The sequence below is a fragment of the Pinus tabuliformis genome, chromosome 8 (genome assembly GCF_031772625.1).
Source record: "Pinus tabuliformis cultivar Carrire ecotype Pingquan chromosome 8, CPIR1, whole genome shotgun sequence".
NCBI classification, from domain to species: domain Eukaryota; kingdom Viridiplantae; phylum Streptophyta; class Pinopsida; order Pinales; family Pinaceae; genus Pinus; species Pinus tabuliformis.
This window is the reverse complement of record NC_142294.1, coordinates 689,719,904-689,737,070: the sequence shown is the minus strand read 5'-3', so window position 1 is coordinate 689,737,070 and position 17,167 is coordinate 689,719,904. Positions and strand designations below refer to the sequence as shown.

Sequence of the window (17,167 nt, the reverse complement as noted above, 5' to 3'; positions counted from 1 at the left end):
TATTATAAGTTGACATTACCATATGATGACAAGACTCTTAGTGTGGAAACATAACGTAGAGTAAAGTATGTATGAATTGATATTACAAAAGACTCTCCAATGATTGGGTTATCTACGGAGATTCGTTAATCAATGAGAAATTGATTTACTTTTTAAATAATCTTATACCTATGTCTTCTAATTACAAATTTCATAAAATTTGGAATTTGGAATTTTATTATTTAATATATATTTTTATAGTTTAAAGTATTTTTAAAAATATTTTGTTGGCTAGCGTATATTTATTTTAAACTCTACAATGATTGGGTTACCTAAGGAAATTCTTTAATCAATGAGAGCATGGTTTATTTTTTAAATAATCTTATGCGTATATTTTTTAATTACCAATTTTGGAATTTTTAGTTTTATTATTTAATATATATATTTGTATATATTTTGATGTTTTAAAATATTGTGTTAGCTGACGTATATTTATTTTATTTTCAAGTATATCACAGGATAAATGAAATAATTATTTTAAAATATTTATTTTTTTGAAATTGTAATAAATTTACCTACAAAATTAATGATAATCGCTTCAAAATTTTAAACTATTTTCAATTTGTATCTTTTAGATAAAATTGGTTTTTTGAAATTAATTATTAGTTTTTTTAAGAGAGTAATATAAAAAAAATGTATGAAATGCTAAATAATGAATAAAATCAATAATAATAAGTTAATGATGCTTAATAATAGGAAGGGTGAATGATAAGAAAACAATAGTATGATTATAATGAACAATAAATACATTATGTAGTGATCAAAATGTTTTTTTCTTTTCTTTTTTATTTACAAGTCTCTTAGCTTTTCATAAAGATAAGATGAAAATACATTAATTTTGAAAAGAATCTAAATTGATGGGTTTCTCATCATTGCACTGGATGTTATATTATATTTTTCTTTCTTTTCAATATTAATTTTTTTTTTCCCAGTTTTATAACTTTTTTATATAAATTGTATTTTACATATTTCAATATTATCATAATTTTAATGGAAAAATACTAATAAATAAATCACACCTAAGTCAACAAAACCTTGAACTTCAACTCATAATATAATATTTATTTGTAGTGTATTATTATTAAATTAATTTAATTAGATAATTTTTACTATTTAAACATTGAAATCAACACACTAAATCAATTTCTTTAATATATTTTCTTCAATCATTTAATATATTTTCTTCAATTAATGTACTAAATTATTCTCCATTATATTATAACTAAAATCAATTCACTAATGTTACAATCAATATAACTAATTATTTTAAATTATTTTTCATTAAATAATTACTAAAATAAACATACTTTATTATCTTTGAATATTGAAATTATTATATCATCTTTAAAATAAATACAATCACTTGTTTGATACTATAAAAACTAATATAACATCTATTTTTTTGTATTTGATTATTGCTAATATTATTGGAATGTGTATTCATGTTTCTTAAGTTATATCACTACGAAGATCAAGAAACCTTATTATTTCACTATATCATTATTAAAATTAATATAAATATTTAATAACTAATATTAAAATTTATCTTTATAAAAAATATATATATTTTAATAATTTTACCAAAAGACACCGTATTAAATTAACTTAATTTAATTTAATAATATATAAAGTCATATGGCATTAAATAAATGTGATTCTTTATTATATATCTATGAACATAATTTTTTTTGGACTAGCTAATTTTTGTTAAACTATTTCTTTTTTTTTAAGTTTTTAAAGTAATATTTGATGTAGAGTTTAATTTTTGGGATCCAATATTTTTGTATATAGTGAGGAAATCTATTATAACTCAACTGTCAAATTAGCAGTGGGACAACCATGATAGCTTGTAACTACAAACTTAAATTGACTCATCATTATTGTTCAAAAGAAATAACACTACCTAGAATTACCATGTTAACAAGAGATCCATTGCCGTGGCGGTAGTCCCTGCCGAGGTCTGCCACAACCACAATGCAAACTCTTAGAATAAGCAAGACATAGAATAATCAAGACATGTAGAAAAGAAGCCTAGAACCAGCAGTTTCAGAACAAGCAAGCCGTTGTTTCACCTTTCTTAACTGTTTGTCGTTGGTGTCATTTGTCGATTGTATAAGCAGAAGAAAAATCGTACTTTAAGGCTTAAGCTTGTCGTGACATTATTATTATACAATAAATATTATGTTCATGAGGCGCATTGCCAAACTTATGGTTTAAACATTATATGATTTATGCTTACTCGCTTTCTCTCATATGATTTAAATATTTAACCCACGAAATAGAGATGGAACCAAATGTTTTTTTAAAAAGTGTAACCATCCGCAACTCCGTTGGATTTGAAGATTCTACTTTTTGTCATGATAAAAAAAACAACAAACTGTGCAGCATCAAGTAAGGTTATGATCATGATTCATGATTAAGGACAACCACACTTAATGCACAAACAACATGAACAACCATGCTCAATAGATATATTATAAATAGTGCAGAAATCTTGTACCGAAGAGGAATTGAAGATTGCTAGTTTGTATAGATCCAACCAACGATGAAAATGTAAAACTTTACACAACAACAAAGGCCATAATGACAATTCACAAAAGTTTATGTTTAGAACCAAAACAATACTAATGACCATAAAAAAAAATTGTGCCTAAGAGGACTTGAAGACTCTCATTAAGATTCAAAATAAGGATCAAAACTTTGCTCACTGTACAGATGCAACAACAATGCCTGTAAAACAATAATAACACCCATTGCTCTCAAGGTATGTGGTATAAATAAATCAAGAAATGCTAAAAATTTTGACTAAACAGACAACAGACAAGGCAGTCCCTTCATCAAAACTAACAATTCATTTTAATAACCAATCCATATAGAGAAGATTTGCAACCTGTCCATCTGCAATTATCAAGAGAACATGGTACTGCCCACCACTCTGTTCCACAATACGGATTGCTGCTTCAATAATTGGGGCAAAAGATGTTGGCCCTAAATAAGAAAAGAACATACAAGAAATGTATAAGAAAACACAGGACATACGCAACATATACACATATCAAGTAAACTAGTCAAACACTCTTTCCTAGCTTAAGGCTTATAATGCTAAAGGTAATTAATCTTCATATCTTCAGGTGGAATGTCAAAGTTTCATTAACCAACCAGCCAGTCGAAGATGTGGGACTATCTCCCTGTAGCGTCTCAACGCTTCTTCAAATCCATTGCATAACCTATCATCTAGATAGAAACTAAACACACTTTGATCATGTGTCAAAGCTGTGAAAGAAACAACACGTTATTAGCAATAACCATATTGCTGCATATGTTATGAATTCATGTTAACCAACATAAGAAAAATAAATTGAGCCAAATTCAAACAAGATTTTCAATCGAAATAGAGATCAAAACTTGCCATCCCCAAAACCAAAACAAGGGATCAAGTTGTCTTCGTCAAATACAGATAAGGTCCTCCCAATTATCGAAATCGCTTGTTCATAAGGGTTTGGAGTGTCTCCAATGTGGTGCAAGCTTCGGCGATTAAAAGACATTGCACCTAAAATCCATAACAAAATGTTGAAGTGGTGACTTTAATTTGATTTGGATTGAAAAGTAAAAAGCCTGCAGAATTATCAACTTAAACTAAAAAACTGATTGAAGTTGTATTCAATATATATGAGCTGCCTACAGAAACACACTAACAGTTCTTGAGCAAATAAACATAGCGGGCCACATTTAGATAGAGGCAGATTGGCTATTTTAAAATTTTAACTTGCATGAAAATTATGACATTAAAAACTTCAGGATCATGGATAATAGAACTTACCTGTCCACTCATTGCTCTTAGTGAAGTCAATCCCTACAATCAAATTGGAAGATTCGAGGCCATCTTGTGCAAGAGCTGCAGTCACCTACAAAAAAGATAAAAATAGAAACAAATCAGAGGATTCTCCCCATAGCGCTTATAACCATAACTTATCAAGCCAATTCACACTGAAATACATGCGATAATACAAGCTAATTACTCAAATATCATAATCAGGTACATCGAAACCCATGCAAAGCCAGTTCTTTAGAGCATTACAATCTGACTAAACCTTTGACCAAAATTGTTGCGTTGTTTGTTGACCTAAATAAATTACTTAATTGTCTTGAATTAATACTACTGAATATGATCTCAACAATGAGCATTATTTTTCAATTCAAATTAAGTATTCCACTGGATTTAAATGTTTACTAAGCTTTAATAAATATGAAAACCGGTGAAACGAATAAGTTATATAATCTAAGGCACATATCTGATTAATAATAAGAAAAAACCATATGACTTCAAATCCATCACAAAGAAATGACAACAACCCATCCTGAAAATGCATAGTAAACCCTTAATTTTTAACATGTATGGCATCCAAAAACCGAAGTGCAAAGTAGTAAACACTTAATTTTTAACAACATATATGGTATGCAAAAACTTAGGAGAGTAAGAATACCTCATCAAGTGAATTGTAATTGTCAGCGATTCGGGAGTATCTCCTTTGCAACTTCTGTTTAGTCGCTGGTTGTGTTGGTTGTGCATAAGTTTCCGATGGAACTGCTGGTGAAGGACCATAGGATGAAGAATCCCATGCTGGTGAAGGGCCATACGAAGAAGAATTGTAACGCCTCGGGCGAATACTTTTTGAATGTCTGCCTCCCATTGCCTAGATTTTGAGTTTTTGCAAGGTTTCGCAGGTATGGCACATAATATTCTCCACAAACTCTACTGAATTGAAGATAAACTTGCCTCAGAAAACATAAACAGAATCCCAGGAAATTGGATCTGAAAAATGGCAACATTATAAAAGGATTACCAACATAATAAATTAGAATATTGACATTAAAATTGCAACATAAAGAAAACGGTTCCTGGAGAAACAGTTTTTAGACATGTTCATTAACCAAATTAAATACAACTTATTTGAAACTTTTTGATCTTGTGAAGAAAAAATATCTTTAAGACTTGCCAAGCTAAACATTGTAGCTTTTAAACATATATATATATAATAAGAAGTGGATCAAGCTTCGGAAGTAAAGGACAAAAGTTTGCTGCAAAACCCGGCCTTGCTACTAAAAACAAATTGATAACAGAAAATCCCACCATTTCTCGCCGATCTCATACCAATGAAAAAGAAACAAAATTAGGAAAACAAAATGCGGTGATATATACCAGGTTGTAAGTACAACTCAGCACATTTACAGATAACATGCAAATCCCATTAACACTCGATGCAAGAGGCCTCGTGCGTTCAGGATGATGTTTTGTAACAAATCCTCGGATTTCCGATATTTAAAAATACACAGAAGGCAAATCCGCTCAAAACAGAAGCACAGAACCCTGCTCAAGATTGAAAATTCCACCGAGGCAACTTCTGAGAGCCTACCTTCTAGAATATTACGCTCTGAAGGCAGCGGAAGAGAACTTTCTCCGTCCAAACCCTTCCACTGATATACAAAGTAAGCGGAGTTGCAGTGAAGCTCCTGTTATGATTCCCGGTTCAATGCCTTAGAAAGTCTCTTTCAAAATCGAGAATCCACGCTATAATGCAATTTACATCAGATATACACTTCACAAAGGGCTAAGACAGCAGGAGCTCGGAAACAACATAAAATAATCCCTCGCCGAAAACGTTTACCATCTTGAAAAATTCAGGAAACTTACAATGAACTTCAAATTTGACGGCATGGAGGGCATGGAAGACCCACAAACAACATTTTTTTTCGCAAACTTTACAATTTTATCATATGTATATAATTTCATTCAGACTTTAAAAACAGAAAACAAGAAAGTCCGATCAGCACTATTTTGAATAAGACCAGTTCGGAAAAGTTTAAAAGCTCACAAAAGAATGACTCCTCGCTCTAACACAGTAAATTTTTCGCAATTCCTTTAAATATCAACGGTTCCTTTCCTTGCGATGTAAACTGGAACTTTCCTCTACAACTAAAATAACAAGATAATATAGCGAGTTTTTTGCGTGTAAAACTAAGTTTCCTCAATCTGAAGCCGAAGAGTTGATTTATTCAACCAAATTTACCTAAAGCCGGCACATATGAAGCTTCCTAAAGCCAAGTGCGCTCACGGAACAGATCGAAACAACCCGGAAAGTGGCTGGGACCAAGATAGTCGCAGAAGCGGGAATTCTTCCAAGTTACAGTTAAATATTGCGGTCGTTTACTTAATTTCTCGGGCAGATCCTGGAAATGGAGATGAGGGAAAGTGGGAAGGAAGGAAACTCATTTCGAGCATGAAGTTTTGATTGAAGACGGTGGAAACTAGAGATAAGCAATGGAAATTGTGTCGATCAATTTGCCTTACAGAATCACCTTTCCTTCAGAAATTAGGAAGGTACCTTAATGTGGTAGCGAGCTACTTGAGAGGTGGCAGACGGTGGCAGACAGTGGTAGCCAGTTGCGTGAGAGGTGGCAGCTATATAATAAACTTTGCATGCACCTAAGTTTCATGTTTGTCACCATAATTTTCCAGACTTTGGATAAAATACAAATTGGAAATGGTATATAAAATGACATGGTATATAAAATGACAGAACTTTGGTTAAAATAGTATTGCCACAATTTTCTTGCATCAGGCCACGTGAAGCCTGCAATAAGAGGTACAATGCGCTTTCAGAGTTAAAACTTTGGATAAAATTTAAGTGAACAAAATTGCTACGATTAAACTTTGGTTAAAACACAAGAAAACATAAAAAAAAACAGTCAACGGATGGATTAATAGACGGTCAAACGTTCGATCGAACGCTATAGTCCGGGCAGGGACTAATAATTCATAAAAGACAAATTTTCACTCCCAAATACCTATAAATATTTAGTCATTAATTATTTTATTAAATTCTAGATAAACTAACCCTGGCCATTAATTATTTTATTAGATTCTAGATAAACTAACCTTTACTTAAAAAATAAATAAATAATTTTAAAGCATACTCCACTCCAATTATTCAATGAGTGCCATATTTGAACATATTTTGAGTATTTGTTTCCGCGACTAAATGCGATGACTCTGGTTTTTTCCATAGGAGTTCCTCTTCCGAGGAAATGATATATATATATAGTGTTGATAAGAATTGCATATCATATATGTACTATTGTGGACTGTCGTGTCCCACTGCACTAACTTATTATTCTTTGCTTTTATGTGTCCCGTCGGAAAATGTGTACGTAGCAGACAATCATGGAGTCCAAATCAAATAGTCCAAAGGTGCCGAAAGACAATCATGGAGTCCAAATATAAATTGGTATTATGTGATGTGCCCAATATTAGGGGCTATCTCTTTCAAATAAACTTATGTATAGGAGCTGAGCTTATGTGTGGTAGATTTTAGCACATGGCAAAGACCATTGTTAACGAGGAAAATATATTTAATATTTATTAATTTATATCGTCTATGAATATGGTCTTCATTTCACTGCTGTAAGGTTAGCAAAGTCCATCCCTCACGAGGAAAGCATATTTAACATTTATAATTTCATATATGTATGTATTATTATTGATATTCTCTTGGTCTCACTATACTATATTAGCGTATCATTGCTTTGTGTATTAAGTATGTAATAAAGTTTATATTTATAGTATTTATAGGTTCATGTCATTTATGTAGTATTTTCTCAAAAGCATATAGGGAAATATGTGATTTTTTTTGGTAGATTTGATCTCTGTCTTTTTTAAAATAAAAATGAATTAAAAGAAAAAATTAATTAAATGGGTTATTTTACTTAAAATGTATTATAAAGCATAGTCTTATTTTAAATATTATAACTTAATAAGAATGACATATGTTAAAATTATTTTATTCTTACTCTCAGTTATAAATCAAGTATTTCTATGTTCACTTAGAACAAGTAATGCAAGACAGTGTAGTCTTTACCACACAAATTTGCCTAAAATTATTGCTTAATTATTAGCATGAACAAAATGATTAGGAAATCATTTAATTAAATTTATCTATAAGGTCCCATAAATCAAAATTTTATGACTTTATGTCACACATCCACTAATTGGTAATAGTCCATATAAAAAAATAAAATTTACTTTACCCAAACTATAATACAACATGGTTAACTAGATAATACATCATAACCAAAAAATCGCATTGTTTGACTTGTAAATAATACATAGAGTAATAATTATACAACTCTTGGATTCGAATCATAACTTTAAATTTCGACTCAAAAGGGTCATTGCCAGATCTTACAAAGGTTATAGCAATATTCTATCGATTTATTAAGGTGACATTTGACCTTCCACTATAAGGTTCGTATATTGAGCCTTACACAATTTTATAAGATGAGAAATGTAAGGTCCTCGGAGCTGCGGTGCGGTTGGGGCCGGGTGACCGTGTACAGGCGTGCGACGAGCGTGCGATGGTGTGACTGGCGGGTGTGACGAACCGGGCATGCAGAAGAAATGCGATGAAACCATGCGACAATAATAGAAGTGTGATGCACTTATATGGCGATTGGAGCATGGAGCGCTTGGCTTAAAGCCGAGTTGCGATGGCAGGCAGGCCGACTTGGAAGTGGGTGTTGAAACGTTGCAAAGGGGTGTGCGTAGGGGTGTATGGGCGGTCAGCTGGGTAGCCCACCCACGCACTAAGGTTCATATTTATACTTGAGCATAGAGCGTTCAAAGTATCCATCCAACTTCGCACTTCATCTACGCTCTTGAAAGAGAGTCCTTAGTGCGCAGTTTTGAGGAGGATGAGTGCATAGCTCATGCGCTCCTCTAGTGGGTTCGAGCTTGGTGAAAGACGCTCTTGGTGAGAGGTGGATGTGCTGGGTAAGGCATGCCCGAGGTGATTGTGCGGAGGCGTTTGTGTGGTGACTTGGCGTGGGTGTCTTGGCGACTCGGGTGAGCGTCCGCCCACCGTGCATGTGTGCACGAAGGTGAAACAGAGGTTGGAACCGGAGGTCGTTGAGTTGTGCAGACAGTACTACGTGTTGTGCACACGATTTGGGCGTTTGTCAAGAGTTGGCAAGCGGGACTGCGTGTGGGCAGGGATACACGATTTCAACGTTTGCGACCAAACGAAGGGCGAACCGGTGAAGACGTGCGACAAGGTGAACGACGGGTTGGTGAGTCATGCAGCGACCGTGTGGAGGTGCCGACGAGCTGGGCAACCGAGTTTGCCGAAGTTGTGAAAATTTCACTAAGTGTAAATTTAGGGTTTCCCAAGGACTTAGTCTGTACATTGTAAAAATGATGATTATATAATATATTGATTCGGGCAGACTCACATTACGGGGAGTTGCCCCTCCCCTTTATACTATTGCAATTGTTGTTGTTCTTGTTATAATTGCTATGGATAATGAATGAGTATGGGCTTCATTGGTATAAAGGATAAATGTACGTTTACTTGGTTACGAAACACAAGCTAAGTAATGTTAAAGTGAAAGTAGGCGTAGTCCACGAAAATAAGTATTGGTGAAAAGAAAGTGTTCGGTGGTGCCACGCCTCGCTATAAGCGGTTGGAAGACTACTGCAGGTGTAGGGGCATGACAGTTGGTATCAGAGCAGGCTGATTCAGGGTTGAAGAAGCTTGACAATTGATGACAGTGGAAGCAGGTACTTGCAGGTGAAGGAAGCTGGTTTCACATACAAGTGGAACAAGGGCCAGTTCATGGTTGCAGGGAACTTGGTGAAGCTTAGTGCTTGGACCAAGCTGAACGACAAGGCATGGCAGGTTTGAAAGAATGCGAAGGGAAGCTCTTGCTTACCTTATACAGGTTGAAGAGGTTGAAGGAAGAGAATCCCCGAATTCGAGAGAAGCTTGCAGTCTTGGAAAAGAATGTTGAAGATGAACTTCTTCAACTTGGTTGGACAATGGGACAAGGTGAAGTTGCAGATTGTGCTATCAAGGAAGAGGAAGCCATGATGCTTGAAGATGTTGCAGACATGACAACGATGGAGGATGAACTTGAGGATGATCAAGTTGGACAAGGATCGTGCGGTTTGCAGACATGGATGAATGAGGAAGAGCCTCATGATGATGATGAAGAACAAGGATTGTTGATTGTTGCAAGACTTGTTGGGGTTGTTTGTGACCTTATGGTAGAAGGTACAAAGGACCTTGACAAGGGAGGAACATGATGATCGTTGTGGAGGAATGGGTCATGCTTTAGCCATATTGAAGATTGGCTAAGTGCCCGGCATGACTCATGGGCATATTGAGGAGGGCACACACTTGAGGTATGATGATGATGCTTGGGTGGACTTCTCATGGCCGAGACCAAGAGATAGTCTTGGTGGACACTTTGGTGTAGGAACTATGATGGAGTGACTCATGACATGATGATATGGTTGGGTGACCGATTTCACTAAACCGAAGATTGTAGACTTGGATGAGGATGACCGATTGTTGTGATGGGTCTACTTGGTTGGACTACATGGGCAACTTAGTCATGAACATCAGGTTGGAGACATGGAGCATGGCAGTCTTATGCAGAGACATTGTGTGGGAGCACTTGTAGAGGTGTCATGGACATCCAAAGAAGAGTGCCGAGGCAGGTATGTTGTGCGGATGGATCTGCTAGTGTGACATGGAGACTTATTACTTATGTGTTGATGGAGAGGTTGTGCACTCTTGTACAACAAGACCATGGACTTGCTTGGATTTGTGAGCTGATTATGGAGCTCATGATGACATGAGGTTGTGACTTTTAGGGACTTCATATATGGTGGACTTGGAGGCTCTAATGCATTGAGGAGCTGAGGTCAAGAGACTTTGATGCGGTATGGCATGCATACTTTCAAAGTACATGTATGGGCATGGCTTGGAAGAGTGACTTGATGTGGATGATCGATATGAGACACTTTGGAGTGATGGAGTTACAACGATGATGATGCCTTGGTGGCAACACTTGGGCATGGGTTGAGCCAAGACTCAACTACTTGGACAACATGTGGCAGATGAGATGAGGACTACTTCATGGACCTGAGCATGGCTTACATTTGTATGGAGATGGGTTCTTGATTGAGTTGAGGATGTGACGGGATGTTTTGAGAAACAACTTATGGTGGCATGAGGATGTTCATTCTCATGATTGAGCGTGATAGTTGGACTGGCCATCCGACTAGTTCAAACATGAGGGAGCTCAATGTGCAGAGATGTGTTAGCATTGTGTTGGAGTATCATGGCAGCAGTTCACATGGTGACACATGATGAGGTCAACACGAGATGTTGCAATGGAGATTGTGGCAAAGGGGTTGATGATCATGGATTGAGATGATCTCTGATGGATGGCATACCGATGAGGTGTATACCTTGGTATGGTTATCTTGGTAACGGATGGTTGCCGAGGTGAGACATGGTGGAGATGGTGGTTCTACATATGTTGCAATGATGGTTGCAGTATGTGGAGGAGTTGACATCATGGATATTGATGATCTTGGTGGATGGCTACCAAGATGGTATGTTGTCGAGGACGACAACGATTTCAGGTGGAGGAGGATGTAAGGTCCTTGGAGCTGCAGTGCAGTTGGGCGCCGGGTGACCGTGCATGGGCCCGCGATGGGCGTGCGATGGTGCGACGGGTGGGTGCGATGAACCGGGCGTGCAGAAGAAATGCGACGAAACCATGCGACAATAATAGAAGTGCGATGCACTTATATGGCGATTGGAGCGTGGAGTGCTTGGCTTAAAGCCGACTTGCGATGGCGGGCAGGCCGACTTGGAAGTGGGCATTGAAACGTTGCAAAGGGGTGTGCGTAGGGGTGTATGGGTGGTCAGCTGGGCAGCCCACCCACGCACTAAGGTTCATAGTTATACTTGAGCGTAGAGCATTCAAAGTATCCATCCAACTTTGCACTTCATCTACGCTCTTGAAAGAGAGTCCTTAGTGCGCAGTTTTGAGGAGGATGAGCGCATAGCTCATGTGCTCCTCTAGTGGGTTCACGCTTGGTGAAAGACGCTCTTGGTGAGAGGTGGATGTGCTGGGCAAGGCGTGCCCGAGGTGATTGTGCGGAGGCGTTTGTGTGGCAACTTGGCATGGGTGTCTTGGCGACTCGGGTGAGCGCCCGCCCACCGTGCAAGTGCGCACGAAGGTGAAACGGAGGTTGGAACCGGAGGTCGTTGAGTTGGGCAGACGGTACCATGTGTTGTGCACACGATTTGGGCATTTGTCAAGAGTTGGCAAGCGGGACTGCGTGGGTAGGGATACACGGTTTGGGCGTTTCCGACCAAACGAAGGGTGAACCGGCGAAGACGTGCGACAAGGTGAACGACGGGTTGATGAGTCGTGCGGCGACCGTGCGGAGGTGCCGACGAGCTGGGCAACCGAGTTTGCCAAAGTTGTGAAAATTTGGCTAAGTGTAAATTTGGGGTTTCCCAAGGACTTAGTCTATACATTGTAAAAATGATGATTATATAATATATTGATTCGGCAGACTCACATTACGGGGATTAGCCCCTCCCCTTTATACTGTTGCAATTGTTGTTGTTCTTGTTATAATTGCTATGGATAATGAATGAGTATGGGATTCATTGGTATAAAGGATAAATGTACGTTTACTTGGTTGCGAAACACAAGCTAAGTAATGTTAAAGTGAAAGTAGGCGTAGTCCACGAACATAAGTATTGGTGAGAATAAAGTGTTCGGTGGTGCCGCACCTCGCTATAAGCGGTTGGAAGACTACAGCAGGTGTAGGGGCGTGACAGTTAATGTCTCTCATTGTCACGCAGATTTACTTATGTGCATCCTTGTCGCCTTAATGATTGTGTTTGTATCGGCCTAGGTGTCAGTACTCCCTTGCAATTGCTTTTATTGTGGTACTGCTACATCTACCTCTCGAGATTTCCTCCCAGATTGACGGTCTCGATGCAGATCCAGAAACGAACAGTGTTGATGAATGCTTCAGCCCCTATGCCTTCCGATAGTGGCTTACTATTTCTCATTTCTCTTCTGTTTGCCATGGTAACCATGTTCGGTGTGGGAGTTAACCTCCTCCTTTATTCCTCCATATGAACTAGATTTCTAGAGCTTGTTGCAGGGTGGAGTGCTTACACAGGTATCAGGAAAAAATCCTACTTGTTTTTGGTTATAGGCTTCGAGCTTTAACTGCTATATTCTACACAGGGAGATAACATAATCATTTTTTTTACTTTATTTAATAGGTGCAACCTCATGTGGCTACCATCAACAACAAAAGGCCTCCTCAGTCTAGCCTAGCTAGGTAATGACCTTTCATACTTGTCTATTCCACTAATATAAATGTGAGTTTATTTGTAAAGATTTTAAGGAATTCTCATTCCCATCCATGATTGAAGTGATAGGTTCAGGAGGTAGTTGTCGTGATGGTCGGATGGAGCTCTCACCTGGATTCTATCTTGTGGCAGCCTCTGGGTAATAATGCCTTAAGGGTCTTTAACTTACTGTGAGGAAAAATTAAGGGGTTCATCCCGTTTTTGTTTTAGTTGAAAGAAGTCGATATACATTACTACTTTTCAAGTTTTCATGGCCTTCTCGGCCCTTGGTCTATAATTTTTAAAAGGCCTTAATGGCCTCTGGCCACCTGAATAGCATTACTTTAGGTAGAGGGTTGTAGTTATTTCTTTACGGAGGTTTTATCTAGAAGGGTTTTCAATGAGGGTTTGAACTCTACAAACCATAACCTCCTATCTGGAGAAACTTGTTATAATCATTATAATTTAAAAGAAAATTATCTTACTATTAGCTACTCTTGTTCTTTCATTATTCAAAAGCTATAAGAGACATGACCTCCGTTGTACTGTTTTATGGACTATCTCGATTTAGAGTTTACCGCTGTGTATAGCTTAAATGTTAATTTGAAGCCCCAATTTTGGTCATAAATTGCATGAGTTGATAATTCTAAGAGCAAGGAAAATCTTTTTTCTTCTTGTTTCTAACTTGCTTTTCGCACTTGTTTAATCCTGTAATGAATTAATTTTATTATAATGTTTGAGGAAAATATCTTGTCGTAATGGTAGATATGATTGTTATTTTCATTTCTAGAATTATAGAGTATTTCTCAGATTTGGTAGTTTGTGGGTTGGCTTGCCCCTGCTTTAAGTCTGTTTTTTCACATATATATAATATGCATGACGATGTGAGGGCTTATCTTGATGTTTTCGTTCCTTCATTTTCCCTTTTTATTACACCCTATATATTTGTTTAATGAAATACCTAGGGTTGATAGATGTCAAGATGGTTATTCTTTTCCTGTTGATAACTAATAATGCTTTCATTCTGGTCCTCGATATCTCCAGAAGGAAATATTAATACAATGCTTACAGTTATATTACGTAATGATTTGCTTATCTTTGTTTTGTAATGTTTTATAAACATTATGTCTCCGACAAGTTTTCAAGATTTATCTAGATAGTTGATCTACTGAATTATCTAGCAAGTAAGCATGTTAGCACATCTACATACTGATTTTGGTAAACAAACCTTATCTGACAAAAAATAGGACTTACATCAAATATATAAAATTATCTATCAATCTCTAAAAATTATCTAGTAAACAAAGAAAATTATTCCACTTATTTAGACCATTGTTTCCAGATTATTCTGCACAAAAATTTTGGCTTCTAGTTTGCTCTTCCTCCGAAACTTGAAACTATTAATCCAACAATCTCCCCCCAAGATGTTCCTATGATTCAGGAACTCCTTCTATGAGAAATTCCAGTCTGAGTGCTATCTGGTGTTAACTAGAGATAATCATTCCAATACTGCTTGACTCTTCAGCGCAAACTCTTTCCTTTGGATCTTAGATACCATTATCCTCTTGATCCTTGGAATAAATCCTTTCAGAATTCACTTGGAACAAGAAACTGTTTCTCAACTGATTCATAAGTAAAAAAAACATTTATCAATAACTGTTGTTTTATTACAACACAAACAAATACCCAAAACAATAACTTGTATAGATAAAATTAAATAGTCTATTTTTCTGTAGTAAAATAAAATATTCACAATATCTATGGATATCACATCTTACCCCCCTAAGATGTAGCATCATCCCAATGTTTTCCTTCTAAAACAATCTCAGAAAGCTTTCCTTCATAACTTGCTTGTCTTGCCAGGTGGCCTCGTCTGGACCGAAGTGTTGTCATTGCACTTTAACCTGGGTGATAACTCATTTCTGCAGCGTTATTTCTCTCTGATCGAGTATACCCTAAGGTTCTACCAAGAACTCGTCTTCCAGTTCGACATACACATATCAACAAAATAATACCAGATATCATTTAGCTTGTTTAATAAACCTTTAATAATGGAATTTTTCATAAATATCCTACCTGAATGTCTTGCCAATTGATAACATGTTTAAGATCATAAATGTATTTCTTAAGTAAAGAAACATGAAAGACATTGTGCACACGAATATGGTTGGATGAGGCCAGCTGGTAAGCTACTAGACCAATTTGAGCTAAAATTTGGAAGGGCCCGCAAAATCGGGTTGCTAGTTTAGCGCATCCAGTCCATTGCAAGGTGCTCTCCTTTGCTCGAACTCTAATATAAACATGGTCTCCCACTTGGAATTCCTGGAAGCTTTGATTCCGATCAGAAAATTTCTTTTGCTGGTCTTCAGCGACTTTCGAATTAGCTCGTACCTTTTTCACCATTCCATCCATTTTGTTCAACATATCAGGTCCTAACATCAACTTGTCTTCCAATCCACTCCAACTTAGGGGTGTCCTGCATTTTCGGCCATACAACAATTCGAAGGGGATCATCTTCAATGATGTATGGTACCCATTGTTATAGGAAAATTCTACCAAGTTCACGTAGTCCTCCCATTTTGTTGGTTGTTGCATCACGTAAGTTCGCAACATATCTTCAACTACCTGATTTACTTGCTCAGTTTATCCATTTGTTTGAGGATGGTAGGTGGTGTTGAAGTGTAGTTGTGTACCCAATCCTTCAAAAAGAGCTTTCCAAAAGGCAGATGCAAATTCCAAATCACAGTCGGAGATGATAAGCTTGGGGATCCCATGCAATTTAAATATGTTGTGCATATAAATGTTATTAATCTGCACTGCTTTATAAGTTGACTGAACTGGTATGAAATGGGCAAATTTGCTTAGTTTGTCTACCACCACCATGATGGAGTCACTTTTCTTCCTGGACTTTGGTAGTCCAGTAATGAAATCGATGGATATGGTTTCCCATTTCCATTCCGGAATCAGCAGAGGATGAAGTAATCCTACTAGGTGTTGGTGTTCAGTGTTTATTTGCTGACACTCTAGGTGTCTGGAAAATATTTTGCTACTTCCTTCTTCATACCAGGCCAGAAAAATTATTTTCTTAAATCAGAAATCATTTTTTGGTATCAAGGGTGGCATGCATAAGGAATCTTATGAAATTCATCTAAGATTAAATTCTTGAGTGGTTTTTGGTTAGGTACATATAGCCTTTTCTTATAAATCAACTATTCATTTGAATTTACCTCATATCTTGATTGATGTTCATGGATGTTCGAACTTTTTTCTCATTGCCATAATTGTTTGTATGCTAAATCTTGCATGGCACATTCATAGATTTATTCATAAAAATTTGTTCAATTCACTGAAAGAAATTTCATATAAACAATGCACCTTGCAGCTCAAGGCGTCCACAACCCATTTTTCTTTACCCTTTAAATGTTTTATTTCAAAATCAAATTCACTTAGGAAGTCTGCCCAACGAGCTTGTCTTGCATTCAAGGTGGGCTACCTGAAATAGTTTTTTAGACTATGATGATCAGCCATTAGCAGGAATTTCTTACCCATTAATTAATGTCACCACATTTTTAAGGCGCGAATCACCACTGTCAGTTCCAAATCATATGCCTACACCCTACTAACTAGCATCTGTACAAACTGTGCATTCTTTATTGGGATCAGAAATGCTCAGTGGTAAGTAGATGTTTGAGTTGATCAAAGCTCTGCTGATAGTTGGGGTTCATCTAAAGGCTTTCCCTTTCTTGTGAAGAGAATTAATACGATAAGCCACTCTAGAGAAACCTTCCACAAAACATCTATAATGTGGCTAGACCCGTAAAGGATCTTATGTCAGCTACATCTTTAGGTACTAGCCATTCCATGATGGTTCTAATTTTCTTTGGATCTACCATGATTCC

The 17,167-nt window shown here is 36.6% G+C and overlaps 1 protein-coding gene and 1 long non-coding RNA gene across 2 annotated transcripts; both read right to left on the bottom strand.

Moving 5' to 3' along the window:
* Positions 1-1,948: 1,948 nt before the first annotated feature.
* Positions 1,949-4,037, bottom strand: LOC149237467 (E3 ubiquitin-protein ligase RGLG2-like). The gene is made up of 6 exons (XM_089369281.1): positions 4,026-4,037; positions 3,860-3,944; positions 3,449-3,589; positions 3,199-3,312; positions 2,930-3,027; positions 1,949-1,999 (listed from the first exon to the last, which is right to left on the bottom strand). Exons 1-6 carry the CDS (start codon positions 4,035-4,037, stop codon positions 1,949-1,951), a joined length of 501 nt encoding a protein of 166 aa, XP_089225407.1.
* A 534-nt stretch (positions 4,038-4,571) lies between these two features.
* Positions 4,572-6,351, bottom strand: LOC149237466 (uncharacterized). The gene is made up of 3 exons (XR_016245272.1): positions 6,108-6,351; positions 5,240-5,550; positions 4,572-4,852 (listed from the first exon to the last, which is right to left on the bottom strand). It is a non-coding gene; the product is annotated as an uncharacterized LOC149237466 (long non-coding RNA).
* Between the last annotated feature and the right edge of the window lie 10,816 nt (positions 6,352-17,167).

Coding starts and splice junctions, on each gene's coding strand:
- LOC149237467 (XM_089369281.1), bottom strand. Junction 3,028..3,198: donor CCCACATCTTCGACTGGCTG/GTTGGTTAATGA, acceptor TTTCTTATTTAG/GGCCAACATCTTTTGCCCCA. Junction 2,000..2,929: donor TGATAATTGCAGATGGACAG/GTTGCAAATCTT, acceptor TGGTTGTGGCAG/ACCTCGGCAGGGACTACCGC.